Source organism: Parasteatoda tepidariorum, chromosome 2, assembly GCF_982258835.1.
Source record: "Parasteatoda tepidariorum strain Cologne lab strain chromosome 2, Ptep-v5.0, whole genome shotgun sequence".
Classification (NCBI taxonomy): Eukaryota; Metazoa; Arthropoda; class Arachnida; order Araneae; family Theridiidae; genus Parasteatoda; species Parasteatoda tepidariorum.
In genome coordinates this window covers 87,617,561-87,638,237 of record NC_141756.1, presented here as the reverse complement: position 1 = coordinate 87,638,237, position 20,677 = coordinate 87,617,561, and the positions used below count along the sequence as shown (strand labels likewise).

The following is a 20,677-nucleotide window of genomic DNA, read 5'->3' as shown; positions in this document are numbered from 1 at the left end:
AAGACAACTGAAATGATTGTCTGTGTTTTAAATTAAAATCTTAAAAAATGAAAAAAACAAACGAACAATAAATAGAACCAAATACATTGTTTAATATTGAATTCTAAAAGAAAAATTCTGAATATTTATGTTAGACTTCGATGAAAACAACAAATTCACACTTATACTCTAACTTTCATTTAAAAACATCGCTAACATTAAACAAAATCTACACTAAAAATTTCAAAGAAATCTATGATAAATTTGTTTTGTAATGCGTGTTAGCGTAAAGAAATTTTTTCAAAATCAACATTCTTCAAAGCATTTAAAATGCAAGAAAATTCTCAAATGTACACAAAAAAATTTATTTCCGAATTATAAAACAACAAAAAATTAATTATTATCTTCTGAATTCCAAAAAGTAATTTTAGAAAATCAGTTTTATTTGTCTTAAAAATATAAATTATTAAAATAAACATAGGTTCAAATACTCAAACTGATACGGAATAAAAAAAACTGCATATGTGTATATACCTATATATATATATGCACATTGCATACATAAGTTAAAAATATAGTGAAAACATGAAAGTTAATATAATAAAGTTTTTGCATTGATATATTAAAACTTATTTTTCTTAATTTTCTCTCTTTTTTTTACATCCTTCTTGTCTTAGTTGTGCTCTCTCTCTCTCTCTATATATATATATATTGTAGTAAGATTATTATATTATTTGAGATTTTTATTTAAATTTTCGTAAAAAAATGATCAACATTTGAGATTTTTGAAGCAAGTTGAATCCTTCCGGTCAATGACGGTTTACACAATAACAACATATAACACAAAGTCATTGGAATTTTCGCTTTTTTAAAAAAAATCAAAATAACATTGTACGACAATGACACCAATCTAACGTTTTATAATATAATCCAACACTAGGCAGTATTTATTTCAAAACAACACATATCAATTCTTTACTAAAGATTTTTTATCCTGGCCAACGCTGGTCATATTAGTTTCCCTCCCCCCATTTCTTCTAAAACCGAACTCCATCTACAATTACAGTCCTAGTCTTTCATTTAAAGAGAAACTATAAAATTGGCGACAAGGCGGTGTCTTACTACCGCGCCAAGTCCATTTTATTACTCATAATTCATAACGTTTATCTGAATCAGTTTTCACGAAACACTTACTACTTGCCGATCATTACATTTAAGATTCGCTGGATGTTAGAAGGGAAAAAAAGAAATGTCGCAGAACGTCTTTTGGATCTTCGCGACGTAATGGATGAGAAAAGAGGATTAAAAGAATGATGCCGCTTCTTCATCTTTTGATAAGCGGACTAATGAGCGGAAGCTGGTCGTATCGCACTGTGACGTCGGGACTGTAAGTCGTACATCATCTCATCGCTTGGTTATTGCAACATTTTTTTTCTTTCTTTCTTATCATTGCAAGAACTGTTCCTTCAGATATGCTTAGGATATGAATAGTTATGAATTTAGTTATTAATATCAATTCAGTTTTTTCAAAAAGTTAATTATTTATTTTTTGATGATGTTTATCATTATTTTAATAAATAGTTTTTTAAAAATTGTAATTACGATGCTACATTCCTGCTCGCTCTGCTCCTCAACCCCCTGAAGATGCCTCTCATTCATTTTTGCCTTTTTTGTCTTCTAAAAATGAATATTTAAAAAAATTTTGTTTTGTTTTGTTTATATAATTAATCATTAAAATTTTATGTTAGGACATTTCGTTAATTGCAACGAAATGTGAGATTACTTGGATTGGAATAATAATAAACGGCCCTTGAAGAAAAATTACTTTAAGAAATACACAATATCTGACACAATAAGAATTAATAAATGAGAAATAATTTTAGTTGATAACAAAATATAACAATTTACTTTATTTACTTTTACAGTTCAAACTGGAAATTCTTGAGTCTATTGTATTTTTAATAATTTCGTTATAAATGTTAAGATTTTTCTAGGCAACAGATCGACTAGGCAACATCTAAACACTCATATTTTTAATTGTTACTTTTGATATCAAGTCAAGTTTGAGCTTATAAAATAAAGATCTCAAGTGCGATAAATTTTTTTAATTTTATAATAATGCATAAAAAGTCATTATTTAAAACAAAAATGTGATAAAAGAAAAGCGGAAATTTAATTTTTTTGATATAATTTTCAAGCACATTGTAAATTTGAAAAAAAAAAAAAAAAAAACAAAAACTAATAATAAAAAATAAACAAAAATAGTTCTTTCAGCTCTGTAGTTGCGATCTTGAGACTTGTAGAAAATGCTTTTACCCGCATGGTACTTTTTACTACAAGTTTAATAGTTATTTTTTCAAACTAATTATGAACCAACTTTTTTTTTATCTCATACATTAATAGATAAAACTTCATGATTTAAAGTTTATAAGTCTAATAATTTTTGCGCAGCGAAACAAAATGGAATGCTAAGTTGAATAACCAAAATGGCGGTGATAGCAGCACTTATGAATATTTCAATAGAGTGGTTAAGTTAAGAGTGAAAACATAAAACGAATTCCCTGAATAAATTTTGATTTATTTAAGTAAACAATAAGGATTTTCAAGTAATTAAGTTATTGAAATCTACAGTGTTTAGTGAGACACACTTTAAAGATACTACTTAATTTATGAAAATAGCCTTACTTAATTAACTTTAATTTATGAAAATAGCTATACCATGCCACTTTTAGCCTTTTAAGAAATTCCATCAATTAAAAAAATTTTGCACTTAATAATGTTTTTTTTTGCTTAAAGATGAATTAATCCGATAGTAAATTTTATTATTAATCTCTAATCGACACATTTTTGACTTAAAAAGGCAAGTCATTTTAAAATCCAAAATAGAAAATATTAGCATTTTTTGCATATTTTCTGAAAAACAACAATTTAAAAATATATCACTTGAAGAAAAATGATAAGTTTTCTATAAATTATAATCCCCATTAATTATTATCCCAGTTTCATTTATTTTAGCATTTAAAACTATATGGTCCAAAGTTTCAATCTTAGATACATTAAATAATAATAATTTGTGATTCAAGTATACCCCAACTATTTGAAATAAATTGAAAGTAGGTTTCAGTGTCTGACTTGGAAATTTAACAAATAAAAATCTGAATATTAGATAAATAGTTATGAAGGACAATTTTTTTCTCATTTTGCAAGTTGTCATTCTACAAATTTAATAATTAAAACACTTAAGTCTAAAAAAAAGTGATCTTTAACACAAGTGTTTTAATTATTTCGATAGGAGGTAAGTGGAAGGCTAATGGTGATAAACTACACTTTTTTTCATTGACAACAATTGTTTCATATCAAGCTGTTACTTAGTAATGTTTCCAAATAGGTACCTAAAACAAGTTTACGCAATTTTTGCTACATAACATAACAAGCATAAACATCTTATTGCATAAATACATGTAAATCATTGTATTTTTCACCGAAAAAAAAAACGCTTTTACTAAAAATTTATGAAGCATAACTTGTCATTATATTAACCAAAGCTCCTTAATTTATTGAAGAGAAATTAGAATCTTAAACAACTTTTGTATGAGTGTTTTCTAAATAAATGCATTATAATGTAATATAAAATTCTAGAGGAATGTATCTGTTATGTTTGGAAAATTACTAAATAAATGAAAAATATTCTAAAACTGCATTAAAGCATAATGTTTTTTAAGTTGTCATTACATAAAGGGAAACCCTTTAAAAATAAAGATACTATTTTCTATACAGGCCCATAGAATTTTAGTCAAAAATAAGTAAGAACACCGTAAGAATCACAAAACAATTTTAAAAATGAGAAAAAAATCAAAAATTTAATCAAAGTCTAACGAATTACCATTGAGAAAGATGGGATTAAAAACATCAAAATCAGTTTTATTGTTCAATTAAACTTTAAATAGTTCATAATAATCGTCGGCCACATCCAACCAATTTTCTCGAGCATACAAATAGGTTTTGATGTTTTTAATCCGGTCTTCCTCAAAAGGTATTCAACAGGTTTTTATACCAGTTTTCCCTTTTTAACTTTTATAAGTACACAAATATTTTACTGGAAGTAAACAACTGGGAAAATTTAATTTAACTGTTGACATAAGATTTGAATACTGAAAAGAACAACACAAAAAGTTATACAGAAAAAAGAACAGTACCAGCAAAGTATGAAAAATATATAATATTTATTTATAATTACAAAATTTTCCAGTTTGCATGTTAAAATAATTTATATTTACAAGATTTATGAATAAATATCACAAAAAATTTCAATATGGCAGCAATATACTTTGAAGTGATTTATTTACAGTAACTTATGGCAACAGAGAAATATAGTACAGTTGTTAAAAAACGAACTACAATAGAATAACCTTTGATTAAATGAGCAATGCACTAGTTATGCTATCTGAATAGATCGGGGGCACATTTTAAATATGCTAAATAGTGAAACAATACTTTATGAAATCAGACACGAAAAACCACATTCTTTCAATAATCGCAAATTTTTTTTTCCTGGTAGATTCTGACCCTTCATCTCTTTGAATAGGAAGATAAGCTGCAATCTGATTACAAAAAGTAATTTTTAATAAGAGAAACATTTTTCATTAATGCAATTTTTTAACAGCTTTTATACGAGCAAGTTTCATGAGAGAATCAAACATTTAATTGGACATCAAGCTGTTCTTGAGAAAAAGAGATAAAAAAAAATCATATTTCTTCATTTTCCTTTCTCAGCTAACATTATGCTTATTGAAGAAAAACAACACATAATTGCTAAAGAATTTTGCCTTCTCATCCAAATTAACTAATCACATAAAACAAACAATATTTAAAAAAAAAATTCAAGAAAATTAATGCGTCTTTGATGAATAAAATAAAATTTCGTTTTTGGCTAATAAAGGAAAACCCAATCTGCTGAAGGCAAACATTTCAGACTTTATTTAAATTATTAAAATTTATTATTATTTTTTAAAAACAGAATACAGTTTGCTAATCTAGTTCTCAATGTGCACAGGAAATTCTTGATTTATTCATAGCTATCTCTTATTTAATTGATATATACTGATTTCGTAAAAATCTCTTATGACACTCGAATTTGCATTAATAATACAATGCACTGGGCGTAACAAAACTAATGGTTACAACTGTAATGAATGATAGAACTTTCAGAGAAATTATTTTTAGTAACAAATAGAAACTTTGATTTGTCAAGGCAAGCTCAGAAAGCAAAGGACAACACAGAAGAAAGTGCTTGCTCAAAGATGTTATTAGAGTACTCCCTTAATAATTGATAAATTGACCATAATGAGCCCATCTCATGGCCTCTTCCTATGCCTTGCCGAAACTTTGCTTTTTCTCTAACCAATCTTTTAAGACTTGTTTACAAGGTGAGTGGATATTGACGTGAGAATCAGCATTAGAGCTGGCGGTCACTTATTTGCAATAAAGTTTTCAATAATATAGATTCTTTTCCATTTTCACCATGCAGGTGATCTCTAACAACTCGCCCGTTGCTTTTAGACTCCACATTGTATGGTGAAAGTTATTTATTTCAGCAAGTTATATACCAGCTATTACTTTGACCATTAGTTTTATTACATCCCATATACACTATTAAGTTAAGCAAACTAAACTTAAATTTGAACTACAGCAAAGAAGTCAAAGATTTTACTATTAGAAAGGGATTTGAAGAGTTTTATATAATTGAATATTCATACAATTAATTTCTTGGAATTCCTTTTTTCAACTAATTTAAGAATAATATGTGAATTGAAGAAAAATTATCAATCTCAATCAGAAAAAAGATACATTTTAAAAGACAATCACAGCATTCTTCTTAATTTGCATTAGAATAATAATTATTCTATGCAAGAATAACGAAAACGTTATGTACTAAGATTAAGTAATTCTTAATGAAATATTTATTGTCATACAAGCATTTTATGAATGACATTTGACATACATCATGACGAATGTCATACAGAAAATACTTATTATGACATTCATATTATTTGTCATGACATTCATTTGATAAAAGAAATTATGTTTCCATTTCTCTAAAGTAAGATTTCAGATTATTATCAGATTCATTTCGCAACCATTTTAGATCAATTACACGCCCTTTCATGAAATTAATATAATTCACATCAAGGCACAAAGTATTAAAACAACATTCACATTCAAATATCAATAATCACATTAAAAAATGAATCTAAAAATAAAGTATAATTGGAAGAAAAAGTATTTAACAAAAAACCGTCATTAGGAGAATTGTTTAATTTCATCGTAGAAAAAAAAATAATGGCACTTATAGCAAATTTAAAAAAATTGATATGTCATCTTATAAAGATTTAATATTACATTTGTATACAAAATATTTGTCATAGCAGTGAAAGTTGTTTCAAAATAAATAATAGTTTATAATTTATATATGTACATAAAAATTTTTTTAGCACTTTATTATGTATATTCACATAAATGTCCACAACCAACAGGACATTTCTTGTTCTTTTGAAACCACTCTTGAATATGTAATAAATGTCCTCCATGAGCGCATCCTTGGCACCACACAAATATTCCACGAACAAGTTGATGACTGCAAATAATTATACAATGTTAGTTTAAAAAATAAATAAATTATATGCTAAAAACACAGTTTATTTTAAAATAAATTCAATGAGTGAGTTTTAATTTGAATGTTTCTACATGCAAAGATTAAGTGGTATGCAGCGATGGAAAATTTTGCTTTAAATTCCTAAAACAATTTTTCAAAATCATTTAGAGGTTTATTATTGGACTATTCATCACAAAATGGCTACCACACAAATATTTCACGAACAAGTTGATGACTGCAAATAATTATATGTTAGTTCTAAAAAAGAAAAATATCCTAAAAACACAGTTTATTTTAAAATAAATTCAATGAGTGAGTTTTAATTTGAATGTTTCTACATGCATAGATTAAGTGGTATGCAGCGATGGAAAATTTTGCTTTAAATTCTTAAAACAATTTTTCAAAATCATTTAGAGTTTTATTATTGGAATCACAAAATGGCTACAAAATTTGCAAAGAAAAATTTAGCTCACTTTTTTTTTCTAATTGTTTTTTTCCCCATAGTACATATTACAAAACTTGAAGTTGTTATTTTAGGTGAAAATTTGCTAAGACAAAAAACTTTTTAAATTATTACTGAAATAAAAAGAATTTCCAAAAAAAAAAAAAATTTATGGAATCCTACATCAACACTCTAAAGAGAGCATACTATTTCCACAAGGTAAGTAATTAATGGCACGGGGTTCAAAACAGGAACTTCTGTATCAAATGGTTTTAACAACAGGCCAGAATGTAAAATTTTATAGCTAAAAAGGATGCATATTGATCTTTTGAATGAGTGATTGAAACATACTACAGAGTTTATGGGTGATCTAATATATTTAAAAAAAAAATTACCTGCCTTATATGAATAAATCTTAAGACGTTTTCATGGAAGGAAAATTTTTGATTGAAATTTTTTTAACTTATTAATAAAGAGTTTTGAATGCATCAAAAACAAAATAAGTATCTTTGCTCAATTTGTGAACATTTTTACAAAACTCCTTAATTAAACTCATAAAAATTTCCTGCCATGCCACTACATAGCATTAAGATTAAAAAATATTACAAATGGGAGAAACAACAATAATACAATATAAAACATGATTAGATGTTAAAATCTAAAATCCATATTTACGTAATTTTATAAACATGTAGATCATAAAGCATCTTCAGGTTGTATGTATATAAAATGAAACAATTTTGCACTTACCACACACTGCAAACATTAGTTTCTTTACAATTATCACAGTACCAACCAACAGAATTCATGAATTTGCCGCATTTTCCACAAATTGAATTGACTATTGTGGACTGTTGGTTTAATGAGTTAATAGCTGGTAAGCTACTCAAGGCTATTACTTCATTGGAAATATTCCACAGCTTGAAGCGACTTAAAAGTTCTGCAAAAAATGAGAAAAAAACACTAATATATCTCTATATAGAAGATAATATATCCTGATATTTAAAATTTGCATTTAAAGCATTGCTAACCTAAATAAGACTGAAACCATTGCTCCTGCAAACTTTCTTTTACAATGTATTTCAACTTCTCACCAAGAACAATCAACACCGAGACAGCCATTTGTACATCACCCTAAACAAAGTAAAAGATTTAGAAATGATTAAAAGTTAATTAATTGTGGATGAAACTTATAAAAAAATATATATAAGCACCACTACAGGACAACATACAATCCTTTTACTTTACAGGATCAGGAGTTTATGATACAGGAGGTTCAAATTAAATTTAACTGCATAACGAGGCCTTTGTGGGATTTTATTAGAAGGGCAAAGTAATCAGCACCATTAAATAGTCTATGAAAAGTGCGTTGATTGTTTATTATAATGAATTTGTGAAGAAATGGTGGCTTTATAATAAAATAAGGTATATTATACAGTCGAACCCCGCTATAGTGAACCTGGGATATAGTGAACACTCGGATGTAGTGAACTTTTTTAGCGGTCCCGACCGTATTCCTATTTAAATAATGTTATTTTTAACGCTAATAGTGAACAGCTTAGAACTTGGAAACTCGGTTATAGTGGACTCAAATTTCATTTCTTTAAATATCTTTTTTCAGTCCTCCATCTTGTAGGTGTTGGGACTGAAAATGAATGCATTCCTATAAAATGTGTCATATTACTCTCCTTTATGCTTATCACTTTTAACTATACTGTAATAAATGTCAAACAGATCATTTATCTTATACTCCTCCCTCCCTGACAAGTCTCGCTATATCTCATCCTTTTCCCCAAGCTTGCTCTACAACTAGTTAACTTGGACACCTGCTGAATTTTTGGAATTTTCTTATCTGTTCAAATCATATTCTTTACAAATCACCCCTTGACAATCAAGAAGGGGAACAATTTAACTCATTCTACAGCTGCTCTCTTCATATTCTTACATTATCTATTTGAGACAAGATTTTTATTTCAAAAGCAGTGAAAATGGCAAATTCTCTAAAGAGAAAAGCGTTTTCGATAGAGGACAAAGTTAAAATTGTAAAGCGTATTGATGATGGAACCAATCAATCGACACTGTGTAAGGAATTTCCCTTGTCAAAATCTACAGTTTCAAACATTTGGAAAAATCGAAGTGCAATTCTTGCGGCATACGACAAAAACATGGTTTCATCGAAAAAACTGCGTGGAGCTGAAAGAGAAAACGTGGAAGATGCTTTGTCAAGATGGCTTGAAATCTTGTTTAAAATGTAAAAATCTTGCATTCTTTGCACATTGTCGATAAGAAAATTGATGAACTCAATTTAAAATCAAATTGTGTTCAATCAAAAATCACAAATTTTTTTCATAAAAAGTGAAAATAAAACTAATATTTAGCGACGTAATTACTTTTTCCATCAATTTTTGCTTTATTATCTGTTAATTAGTTAATAATTTTTTAAATAACTTATGCAAAATTGCAAAGCCAATTTTCAATCATTCAACTGTCTTATGCAAAAAATATTCTTCAAAAAATTTGGATATAGTGAACCATCGGTTATAGTGGACACATTACTGAGTCTGCAGACGGTTCACTATAGCGGGGTTCTACTGTAGTAGAAAAAAATTACTAATAAATTGACATTTAATTGTTTAATAGGATTTTAACGTTTGAATAGTAGCATGCAGAAAGATTTGCAACCTACTAAGTGTTTTATAAGAAAGCTAAAGAAAAATCATTCTGTTTTTCCTACCAATGCAAAAAAATCTAAAGAAAAAGCAACCTAAATTTATGGATTAGGCACTAGACCAGGCATAATGTTAAGCAAAATTTATATCTCAAATACATTAATTTAAACATTATACTAAAAAAGAAAAGATTCTTTAAAAAAGGCAAAAGTTTAGGAACAATCACAAGTTAAAATTTGCTCATATAACTAAAAGCAGATTTATGCTGGCAAGTTATTTTTTTTTATAACCGGCGTTTTTTGAATAGCCGACTGGATTCTGAGTTTAAGACTACCAACTGTCCAAAATAGAATATTCTTGGATCAAGCATTGAGGCAAACTAGCCTTCATGGAGTACTTTTTGGTGGAACTAACCCGCAATTGCATTACATAAAAAAGAAGTATTTATTAGACAGATTATTTATGGCTCTGTTGGTAAAGTATAGTGCATTTTTACAGAATAAAAGAACCATGCTCTTAATCAATTATTAGTACTATATTTATTCCCACATGCCAATCCAAAAGTCCTGGTTCACCACAATATTTTAAGTGGTAGTGGAGTTATAATGAAGTATGCTTGACTTGTTTACTTTTTTTCCACATTCCCAACTTCCCAGCACGATCATCAGATCTTAAATATTTGTTCAAATTCTTACAGTAATAATCTGTTTATCAAGACTCAAAGAACAGTGTCGATCAAAATAAATGTGAATCAAATTTATGAGGTCAAAAATAAAATAAGTAAAGGGCAATTTTCCTTACTACTATATACATTTAAGACAGATGTTCACCAAAAGCATTAGAAGTTAGCAAGTATGGATATATGAAAGATTTAATTTATAATTATAAACTTTTATTTACTATAACTATATATTTATTAAATAGAATAATTTGAATTTTGTTTGAAATGGGTTACCTGTTCAGCATAAAACTGGAGCATATCAACAACTATATCAGTAAAATTCCACGGTGGAAAGCGAGGAGCGTTGAATAGAGCTAGCATCATACTTTGTTCCTCTTCTTCATTCATGGAAAATTCTCTCTCAGATATCTCCTCCGCAGCGCAGAGGGGTGAGTTTGGCATGTTAGCCACTTCAGGGGGAGGTGAACCATCACCCAAACGATGGCGGACATTGAAAGCCTCTCTGGGTAAAGTCCAGTCTTCATCCGCAGGCAGAGTCGAGAATTGGGAATAATCCAACATGCGGAACAATTCCGCTTCGCCATCACCGAAGAAGAAGTCGCCCTGAGTAAGTTCACTGGCTATGTAGGTGATGGTGTTTTCGTGCTCGGTATTTCCTGAATCGGAATCATCCTCGAGATTGTCATTGATCCCTCTTTCAATGGTGGCATGGCTGCCTCCGCTCACGTGCCGACTGACCGGTTTGCTGCTGTTGGGATGGCTGCGGTAGGGAACTCCATTGTTAACTCTGGGTTTTTGGGAACTCTCTAGTGAGCTCTCAAGAGCTGTAAATTAATAAAAATATTTATGAGTAAAAGTAACATAAAAATAGCATTAAAATCAAGAAAATTACAATGGTACGTTTAATTTAGAACATATGCAGTGGAAAGTCCCACATGGGGCAATCGGCAAGTCCGGAAAATAGATATTTCCAGTTAATAGGTCTTTAGGGTAAACAAAGATCTTTATTCAATAAAAAATAACAAATAGATGTTAATTAACAACAATTTCAATCAACGACGTATAAATCCACATGGTTTGCCAACAGCTATTCTTACAGATTTCTGCACTTTTAAAATCTTGATATACACCATTAAAACATACTGCAAATTCCGAATCACACATTTCAGGAGGTAATAAATTTCTCAATCCACTCGATTAGTGACGATTCCACAGTGAATCTGCATGGTTTTGTCAATCGTTTTTTTGGTAGTTGTTAAAATGGATTTTCCCTAGGTTTTTAAAGTCTCAATGTTTTAATAACATATTATTTAATCTGTTAATTTTTCAATAGCACATTTCGCACTCAATTATTGATGATTTACCTCCAATCACACGAGGATTTATGATTGCATTTTTGTCAGCTTTACTGCAGTTTTTTGTCAGATTTTGTTTTGTTGGATTTAAGATTGCATTTTGCTTAGGATTTTCATAGTGTAAATTTTGATGCACATAATTTTTGATGATTTTACTGTCCACATTTTCTCCATCGCATTTTCCTTAGTTTGGGATTTCCACATAGCTTGCCCGTCATTAGCCAATTCAAAAGTACTTACCAACATTTTTCAAAAATGATTTAAAATGTTCTCGTAACAAGTTTGCCAGATTACAAAATATGAAAATAGAAGTGTATATAGGATGATGGGATCAACTTATGGTCTGTTCTTACTGAAGAACAGAAGCACATTTGACTTTCTAGTTACCTTGGATTGGGTCGAATCTGGATGCGTGCAAGGTAATAATATAATGGACAATTCAAGTTAATAATGCTGAATTTTAATGACAAAATTTTAATATTAATAAGGTTGAATTTTAACTATAAAATTATTATATTGATTATTTTAGAGAAATTATTAACATTTAATAAAAAATTGTTTTATTTAAATTTTTTTTTTGTCAAATAGTAGTAGAGTTTTATCCAGGGATTTGCTCATGGTAATAATATAAATTTAGTTAACAACAAAGAAACTTTTAAGAGTAACATACAATTAACTCCTTAACATTAAATTAATATATAAATATATATGGGTCATTCTCACAAAAACAGTCATTTTCATGTCCCCAGTATATTTTATGCTTGTTTTACAGCTTACAAAAAAAAAAAATTCAGGGAAAGTGTCCTTCAGAATGCAAGCTAACAAAAGAATAAAAATAAAATTATCAATTTTTATTTTTTATTTATTTTAGGTAATTAAAATATACCAATATGTCATTCCCTCACTTGTCCCCAGTGCTGATTTAAAAAAAGAAAAAAATTGTTACTGAAATAAATTTTTTTTTTTTTTACAAATTCGTGTTTTTTATTTCAGAATACTAAAATATAGAATTCAGAAAATCAATTTTAAATTTAATTTCTGATAAAAATATTAACACAGCACTATTTTAAACTTTGTCCCCAGTGTTTCGCGTCATTCTTTCACAACAATGTTCTTATCACCTGCAATCTTCTTAGAATAAAAATATTTTAATAAAAACTTCAGAAGTTAACAACTGGCATCATAGAACAAAATTGCAGTATGTTTCCATCTTCAACTTAAAGAAGCCTTGCTGTGGAATAAATTTGAATGAATCAAACCAGGTAAAATTTTTTACATTTGTCATTCCCTCATGTCATTTTTTAGAGTAAAATAAAATACAACTTCATCGAGAAAGTGGATAATTATATGTTGCTTTCTTGTATGAATATAATTGTATGTGATTGACTTCAGAAATTAATTAGGCCTAACTGTTATTTTTAAATTTTATTGAATTCGTCATTCCCTCACTAGTGTAAAAAGTGAGGGAATGACGCTGAAGTGAGGGAATGATTCAAGATGAGTATATTATTAAATTTTTTTTGTTCAATCGTGCCAGCCAATTTTATTTCCCAAACCTGTAAAAACTATTAAATATATAAGAGTAAATTATAATAAATATTAGATATACTTAGTATGTTATCATTTTCAAACTTTAGGTAGATGTAACTTAGATAAAAACATGTATTAAAATAAAATATCATTCCCTCACTATTAGTGTCATTCCCTCACTTTTTAAATAGTTAAAATAATTAATTTACTTATTAATTAATTTGAAAAATAAATTAAAAAATTAATGAATTAATTTATTAAATTAATTTATTTATTAAATTAATTAATTAATTATTAAAAATTAATTATGTAAAAAATTAATTAATTTAAATAATAAGTATATTTTATAGGATATACACTTTCTTTATAATGCCATTACATATTTCTATTAATATAAAAAGTTTCAGAGCTTTTTATTCACTTTACTTTTTCGGGATTTTATGAACTGGAAAATGACAGTTTTCGTGAGAATGACCCATATATGAAGAAAATAAATTTAAAGATGCAATACAAAAAGCTATTATTTCATACGAGAAGGAAGTCTAAAAATGGCAAACTAAAAAACACCATTTTGAGAAAGCACTTAAAAATGCCACCAGAAAGGAAAAATAATAAAAAGAAGTAAAATTGGAAGCACTGAAATTAATGAAACTATAGAAATGCTATTTTACCTCAAATTAATCCCATTAAGGTAACTTGCAGCAATATTTTATAAAATTGTAAATCTTTGCTGTTTAGTTTAGTTTGCTTGCCTTGGAGCATTAGGGGGTATAATTGCCTGGGGTAACATACCGCCTAGTTGTTGAAACCAGTATGTTTCAACGACTTAGTTTGACTTTGTTCTCATATGAGGTAATAATTTTTGTAGTTTCCCTTTCAATATATTTTCTTCAAATATTCCTCCTAGTGTGTTACCAGCAGCTTTGAGCTGCCACATCTTGGAATGCTATTTCTGATTATACCTTTTTCTTAATTTTCACTAGTTTTGGTATCTTGAATTGTATTTGATATATATGTAAACAGAGATAATAAATTTTATGAACTAAATTCTTCTTATAATTAAAACATTTTAGTTTGTGAAATGAAGTTTACATATGATTTTCAGAACTCTATTAAACTAAAGATAATAAATTTTTTAAAAATCTATTTAGTCTACAATGATGTAATAAAATCCACAAGAAAATTCTTGGTTTCGTGTAAATGCATGGTAGAGAATAAATTGTTTCTGATACCAATATTTAATAATATAATTAAATTTACCTTACATTACTATTGCAAATTAAAACAAACAAAAATATAAGATTAATTTTGAATAAAATAATAAAATAAAAAAAAGTTCCAAAATTAATTTTGATAATTTTTCTGATACATAAATTTGTAAGGGCACAAATAGAAGATTAGAAGGAAAAAAAATTGATAAATTAATAGAATAATAAAATTTTATACAAAGCAAATTATCATAACAAGAAAAAGTTATTGGGAAAAAACACAAAGGAGTATTAAAACAGTTAAAAAATAAAAAATAAACCAGATAAAAAGGCAAAAAAATGACCTTTGTCATCTTGAGAAGCTACATGTGAATATTCAGTCAAAAGCATTGATCCTGAAGTGTAAAGCAGCTTCAAAATCAACCATGTTTGAGAAATATGTGGTCGATTCAATTGCGAAGCAACATTTGCATTATGTTCACACAAATCAGGTAAAGGTTTCCCATGCAACAAGTACCTTTTGGCTGTTTCAACAAACCATTTCATGGACATGACCTGAAATTAAAAAAAGGAACATAATGAATAATTTTCAATGAATAACGAAAAAAAAAATTAAACTTAGCAAAAATCACGATTATTGAAAAAAAAAAGGTTCAAATCATATTTTTTTTACATTTCCCAACTGAAACATCTGATAGGATGTATAAATATTACTTAATACTTTTTAAAAACACTTAGTTAAAATAGTTAACATTTCTTACTAAAATGGTTAAACTTATTATTTAATTATTAAAAACTAATCATTGAATAAATTAAATCATAGTTATGTTTTTTCAAACTCAACTTGATAATGAATGCTAAAGATTGGGAGACTATTTGTCAATTAGACATCTAATGACGAATAATAGTAAACTTCTTCACACTCTTATACATCTTTATTCTCCTTTTCTACTTTTAGTCTATTTTGAAATATAAAAATTGACATGCATATGTCTTCTACTATTTCACAGTAAGAAATCTATTATTTCTTAGTTTAAAATAATACACCCTAAATAATGCACTTTTTAATTATATTGTACACAAATTATTTAATACCTAAATCAATAGTTTTAAAAAAAAATCAATTTTTATAAGTAATACGCTATAAAATAGTTAATTTCTGTGTTTTATCTTATGATTAGATTTTTTTTTTAATAAAAAATCAGTTCATTTAAATTGATGCTTTTTTTAAATGAAATAATGAAAGGAATATACATGTAAATATAATAATTTACATGTATATCCCTTTCTATATTTTTGAATAAAAAACCTTCATTATCCCTGAAATCTGACTCAATAAAAATCACACTTTTAATAATGCATTTATTAACTACATTGTACAAAAAATATTTCATACTTAATAATTTAAAAAAAAAATTCAGCTTGTTGATTGCCTTTAAATAAAATTTAATTGATTTAAATCAATGACTTTTTAAAAAAAAGATAAGGTGATCTAAAGCACAATCCAAATCAAGCCAGCCTTGAAAATAACTGATAAAATATTGAGATAAAAGACAGAAATTAATGAAATCATAACTTTTATTAAAAGCTATATAAAGAACTGATTTTCACACAAAAATTTGATAACACAAGTAGCAGTAGAAAAAAAATATTACCTGCTGCTTCTGATCTTCAAGAATCACTAATGCACTCAAACATGTTTTATATCTATCATGAGCACTAGACGACTTTCTTCCAGATGGTAGTATTTTTGAAACTGAAAAATTAGGATATCCTTTCACACTTATGGTCGTCTCCTTCAGGTTATTTTTATTGAAGGCATATCCAATGTCACCCCATGGGTCAATGTTAAGACCAACGGGGTTTGCACGGTCTGCTGGCTTGTCTGCGTCAGTGAAGGAGTGTTGAAAGAGTTTGCAGTCTTTACTGGTAGTTAGCAAAAGTTTAGGAGATCGCCATGCAAAACCTGAGCGAGATTAAAAAAATTAACTATAAATAAGAATAGTAATTATATTACATTAAATTAGGTAAATCAAAACCTAAAATGTTGAATAGCATTCCAGTGAATGAAAATAAAAAATAAATGCACTTTATCATGAAAAATTTATTTAAGCAAAAGACGCTTTTCTTTAGTTAATAGCTAGTCATGAACCCCAAAGAATGCTAACGGGCATACACATGCTACATTTAAGTGTAAACCTAAACACTAAATATTTAAATAATGATTCAGAGAAATAAAAAATAATATATTTTTAGGTTGAAAAAAAAAAGAGATTTTTCTTAACACAACATCAAATTAAATAATTTTTAAGAAACTTGAGATGAAATCATAACTTGTGCACTAAATTCAAGCTTCTGATCCATTCGTTTCAGCTTATACCACTAATAAAAATTGCTTCCATATAGAAACAGGATGATGCACAAGAAAATCCTCAAACTACCAAAAGTTCTAACAATCCTTTAGAGGTCTCATGTCCTGGTAAAACTGAGAAAAAGGAAAAACAAGTTCAAAGTATGCAGTAGTTTTTAGATTAAAATTAATTCCATATTGAAAAAAAAAGCAATGGATTTTTCCACACAGCCCTAATTAAAAATGTTCAAACAGCATAAAAAATTTACCACACACATAAAATTTGCCAGCTATGCACAGAGAAATGCCAGAAGTACACCACTGGTATACTTCTGGCATCACTGTAAATATACATCTTACCAGAATTAAGACATCTGACTGTTAACATGCATGAGTAAAATGTGTGTTAAAATGGATGATTTTGTGTTATCGTATATGAAAGTACAAATACAGATTATACAACTGCTAAAAATAATACAACATTCATTGACTTCAAGGATCAAATAGAGCTCTTGACCATATACTATGGTTTTGATAACTTTATTTATTTTCAGATGATACTAAATAAAAAATGCTAATTTAATTAATTTAAAGCAAAAAAGGGCAATGATGTTTTCCATTCCATAATAGACTAGGTACTAAATTGGTCGCATGATTTTTGAAAACTCCATTTTGTTACCTTCAAAAAAACATAAAAGAGGAAATTTAAAATTTCAGTAAACCCTTTTAAATAATTAAAAATTCAGCACTGAAGTTCTAGGTACTATAGACTAGGTACTAAATTAGTCGCATGATTTTTGAAAACTCCATTTTGTTACCTTCAAGAAAACATAAAAGAGGAAATTTCAGTAAACTCTTTCAAATAATTAAAAATTCAGCACTGAAGTTCGTTAAAATTTTATGTTAAACTTTGTATTTTCATACTCTAGGCTACTATGGAGGTTTAATTATGCATGCTCATTCATTTTTACTATTAATTAGAAAATGGAAAATATCACAATATGAGATAAAACTTCTTTCAAACTGATTTTTAATCAATTCATTTTTCTTACCTGTAACAACATCTTTATGTTTGCAAAATGAAGCCAAAGGAACAAAAGGCCTCCTGACATCCCACACATTAACAGTAAAATCAACAACCAATGAGCTACTCCCGATATGGTACTTTTTATTGGGACGCCATTTTACTCTAGATACAGAAGCTATAGTCTGTATACAATACTGTAAAGATTCTTTATGAGATATATCCCAAACCTGAAAATAAACAAAAATATAACATTATGTACTATCATAGAGTAATAATAATACATTTAATTTTAATTGAAAATCAAAAATAAAAGCTGTATTAATTTATTATGATTTTCACTAAGGTAAAAAAAAAAAAAAAAACGATTATGCTGATAATACACAGTCCAGATTAATCAGGACACGTTTAGGACCCTTGTCTAGTCCTAATTTTAATAAGTCAAATCTAAAATCTTATTGCAAATATATTACGTTATAATTACATACATATTCATATCTTCCAACTATTTCAGAAGATAAATTTTTTAGTGAAAGTGGTAAAAAAGGTAACAAACAAATATTTCAGTATGTTAGAAATAAAATAGTTTTGTCCACCGCTAAGCATAAAAAATTTAAATATATATATTAAAGGTAAGATAGAAAATTGGTCATGCTCTAAAATTTTGATAAGCATATTAAGCAAATAAGATATTATGCAAATAAGAAATCTATTAATTTTAAAAATGTTGGCTTTAGTTCATTATAATTAATAAAGATATTTTGTACAAAACTCAAAAGTTGGAGGGCAGGCATAAATTATACATTATGCAAATACATGAAAATTATATATAAAGAAAAATATACATAATGCAAACACATTAAAATTATAGATAAAGAAGATACGTTATGCAAACATGATTCTATATTAAATTAAAAGAGCATAATATTTAAATGATTATTTTATACAGTAAATTAATTAGTATCATAATTATGTATGGAATGTTAAGAAAAGAAGATATATTGGATAATTTTTTTGCATAAAATATATTTCATAATTTTTTGTATGTTTCAAGATCACTGTGTATTACTTTAATAGTTTTATCTCTACCAGCAGTAGCAAGCCACAGTTTTTCATCTGGATGCCAATCACAAGTGAATACAGGACCACTGTGAGCAGCAAACTGACGTTCAAATCTATCCGTTCTCCGGAGATCCCACAGCTGGACATATCCATTTTCTTGAACAGCAGCAAAAGAAAAATACTGATGAGGACAAAACTGGACATCTCTCACACTTTCAGATAAACTACAGAATAGATAAATGCCAATAGATTTACAATTTAAAAGAATAAAGCTATATATATCACAGGTGTTCAAAGTGCTCCATGGCGATCACCTTTAATGCATATTTTTAGAATCTTCGTCAAAAAATGAAATCAAAATAGTTTACATATTTGTAGTCAAAATTTAATATTTCAGTAAGGAACAAAAAATCCTATCAGTGTCTTCTGAATCACTAGTGAGGAAAGCATGGTAGAAAAAATCAAAACCTGTTAGATTGATGAAGAAAAGAGGCACTAATAGGCATTTACTAGAAATACTTCCAAGTTTCTGCTGACAATTAAACAGGTTATGACGTTTTCAAACGCACCTTTCTTATTAGTTATTTAATAGATTCTGATAGTTTTTTAGCTGGTATGAATGCTGATATGCAACTCTAATAGTGCATATTTTTTTCTTTATAACAAGAATTCTAAAAATTTAAATTAATATGTAACTGTCCAAAATAATTTGCATATTTTGGCAGGTTTGCTACTTATACAGAAAATAAAATAAAAATGGTAGTAAGAGCATTTCATTTTCTCCTTTTGTTCAGAAGAAATAAGCTATCCATTTATTAATAGATATTGAAACTTCATAAGAAAAAAAAAAGTAGCAGTCAAGGATAGTTTATTATTTTTGAATAAAAAATAGAATTGAATAATTTTTACTGATAGGTGCACTTTTACTATGATAAATTATTTTCTGCAATATACAGATGATTTTTTGTCATGTGGCTACTGAAGATTGACTGTGAAAGAACAAATTTTCATGTGGACAAATATGTGTTTAGGACAGACATTGTGAAATAATGTATATACACTTATTTATGAATATAGCACCTTTTGTATTTAAAAGAAGAATTTAAGTTATTTTGCAAACATATAAACTTTAAAGAGAAATTTGACAAAATGCTTCATTCAAGCTAAAAGCATATCTGCCAACTTTTGTTCTCTCCAAGAATGATTTTCTAAAGTAGTAGTGAAACGAGAAGTAAGAAATCAACTGTAGACGAAAATGTTTTTAAATTTTGAAAGAACTTAAATACACCATCATATGATTAGCATGCATTTATATAGATAATTTATTGATATGAAGTGGTGATTAAAATCTTCCAAAATTAAATTTATTAATTCAGGAAAGAAATAGAAAAGCAAAAGTTGAGCATCATTTTACATATAAAAATTAAATCAACCGGAAAATACAAAAAATTTGACAGCTATGTACAAGATATAAAAGCATACATGCTGAATAGAATGAAACTTTAGCAACCATTTGTAGAGATTACCAGTGTTTTGCATAGTAGTAAGCTTGTTTCAAAACACTAAGCAAATAAATATTTTTTTCTTTTTTAAATTACGTCATCAGCAAAAATTACATTTGAATTAAAATATGAATAATTTAAACCCTAGATAATTAAACATACACCCAATAGACTGACAATATGTTATAATCTGCCAGTCAGTATACCCAATGTTATAACAGT

General features: G+C 27.5%; 1 protein-coding gene across 2 annotated transcripts in view; it reads right to left on the bottom strand.

The window, feature by feature from the left end:
* Nucleotides 1–5,029: 5,029 nt before the first annotated feature.
* The window catches only part of Wdr24 (WD repeat domain 24), a 45,285-nt gene continuing 29,637 nt past the window's right edge, over nucleotides 5,030–20,677 (bottom strand). For both annotated transcript variants that reach the window (XM_043046766.3, XM_016052624.4), the window contains exons 6-13: nucleotides 18,961–19,177; nucleotides 17,920–18,121; nucleotides 16,173–16,483; nucleotides 14,862–15,072; nucleotides 10,698–11,248; nucleotides 8,105–8,207; nucleotides 7,824–8,013; nucleotides 5,030–6,613 (exon numbers count right to left, since the gene is read on the bottom strand). In XM_043046766.3, coding sequence (XP_042902700.2) covers nucleotides 6,478–6,613; nucleotides 7,824–8,013; nucleotides 8,105–8,207; nucleotides 10,698–11,248; nucleotides 14,862–15,072; nucleotides 16,173–16,483; nucleotides 17,920–18,121; nucleotides 18,961–19,177 — 1,921 coding nt within the window. In that variant the 3' untranslated portion in view covers nucleotides 5,030–6,477. The remainder of the gene's footprint in view (nucleotides 6,614–7,823; nucleotides 8,014–8,104; nucleotides 8,208–10,697; nucleotides 11,249–14,861; nucleotides 15,073–16,172; nucleotides 16,484–17,919; nucleotides 18,122–18,960; nucleotides 19,178–20,677) is intronic.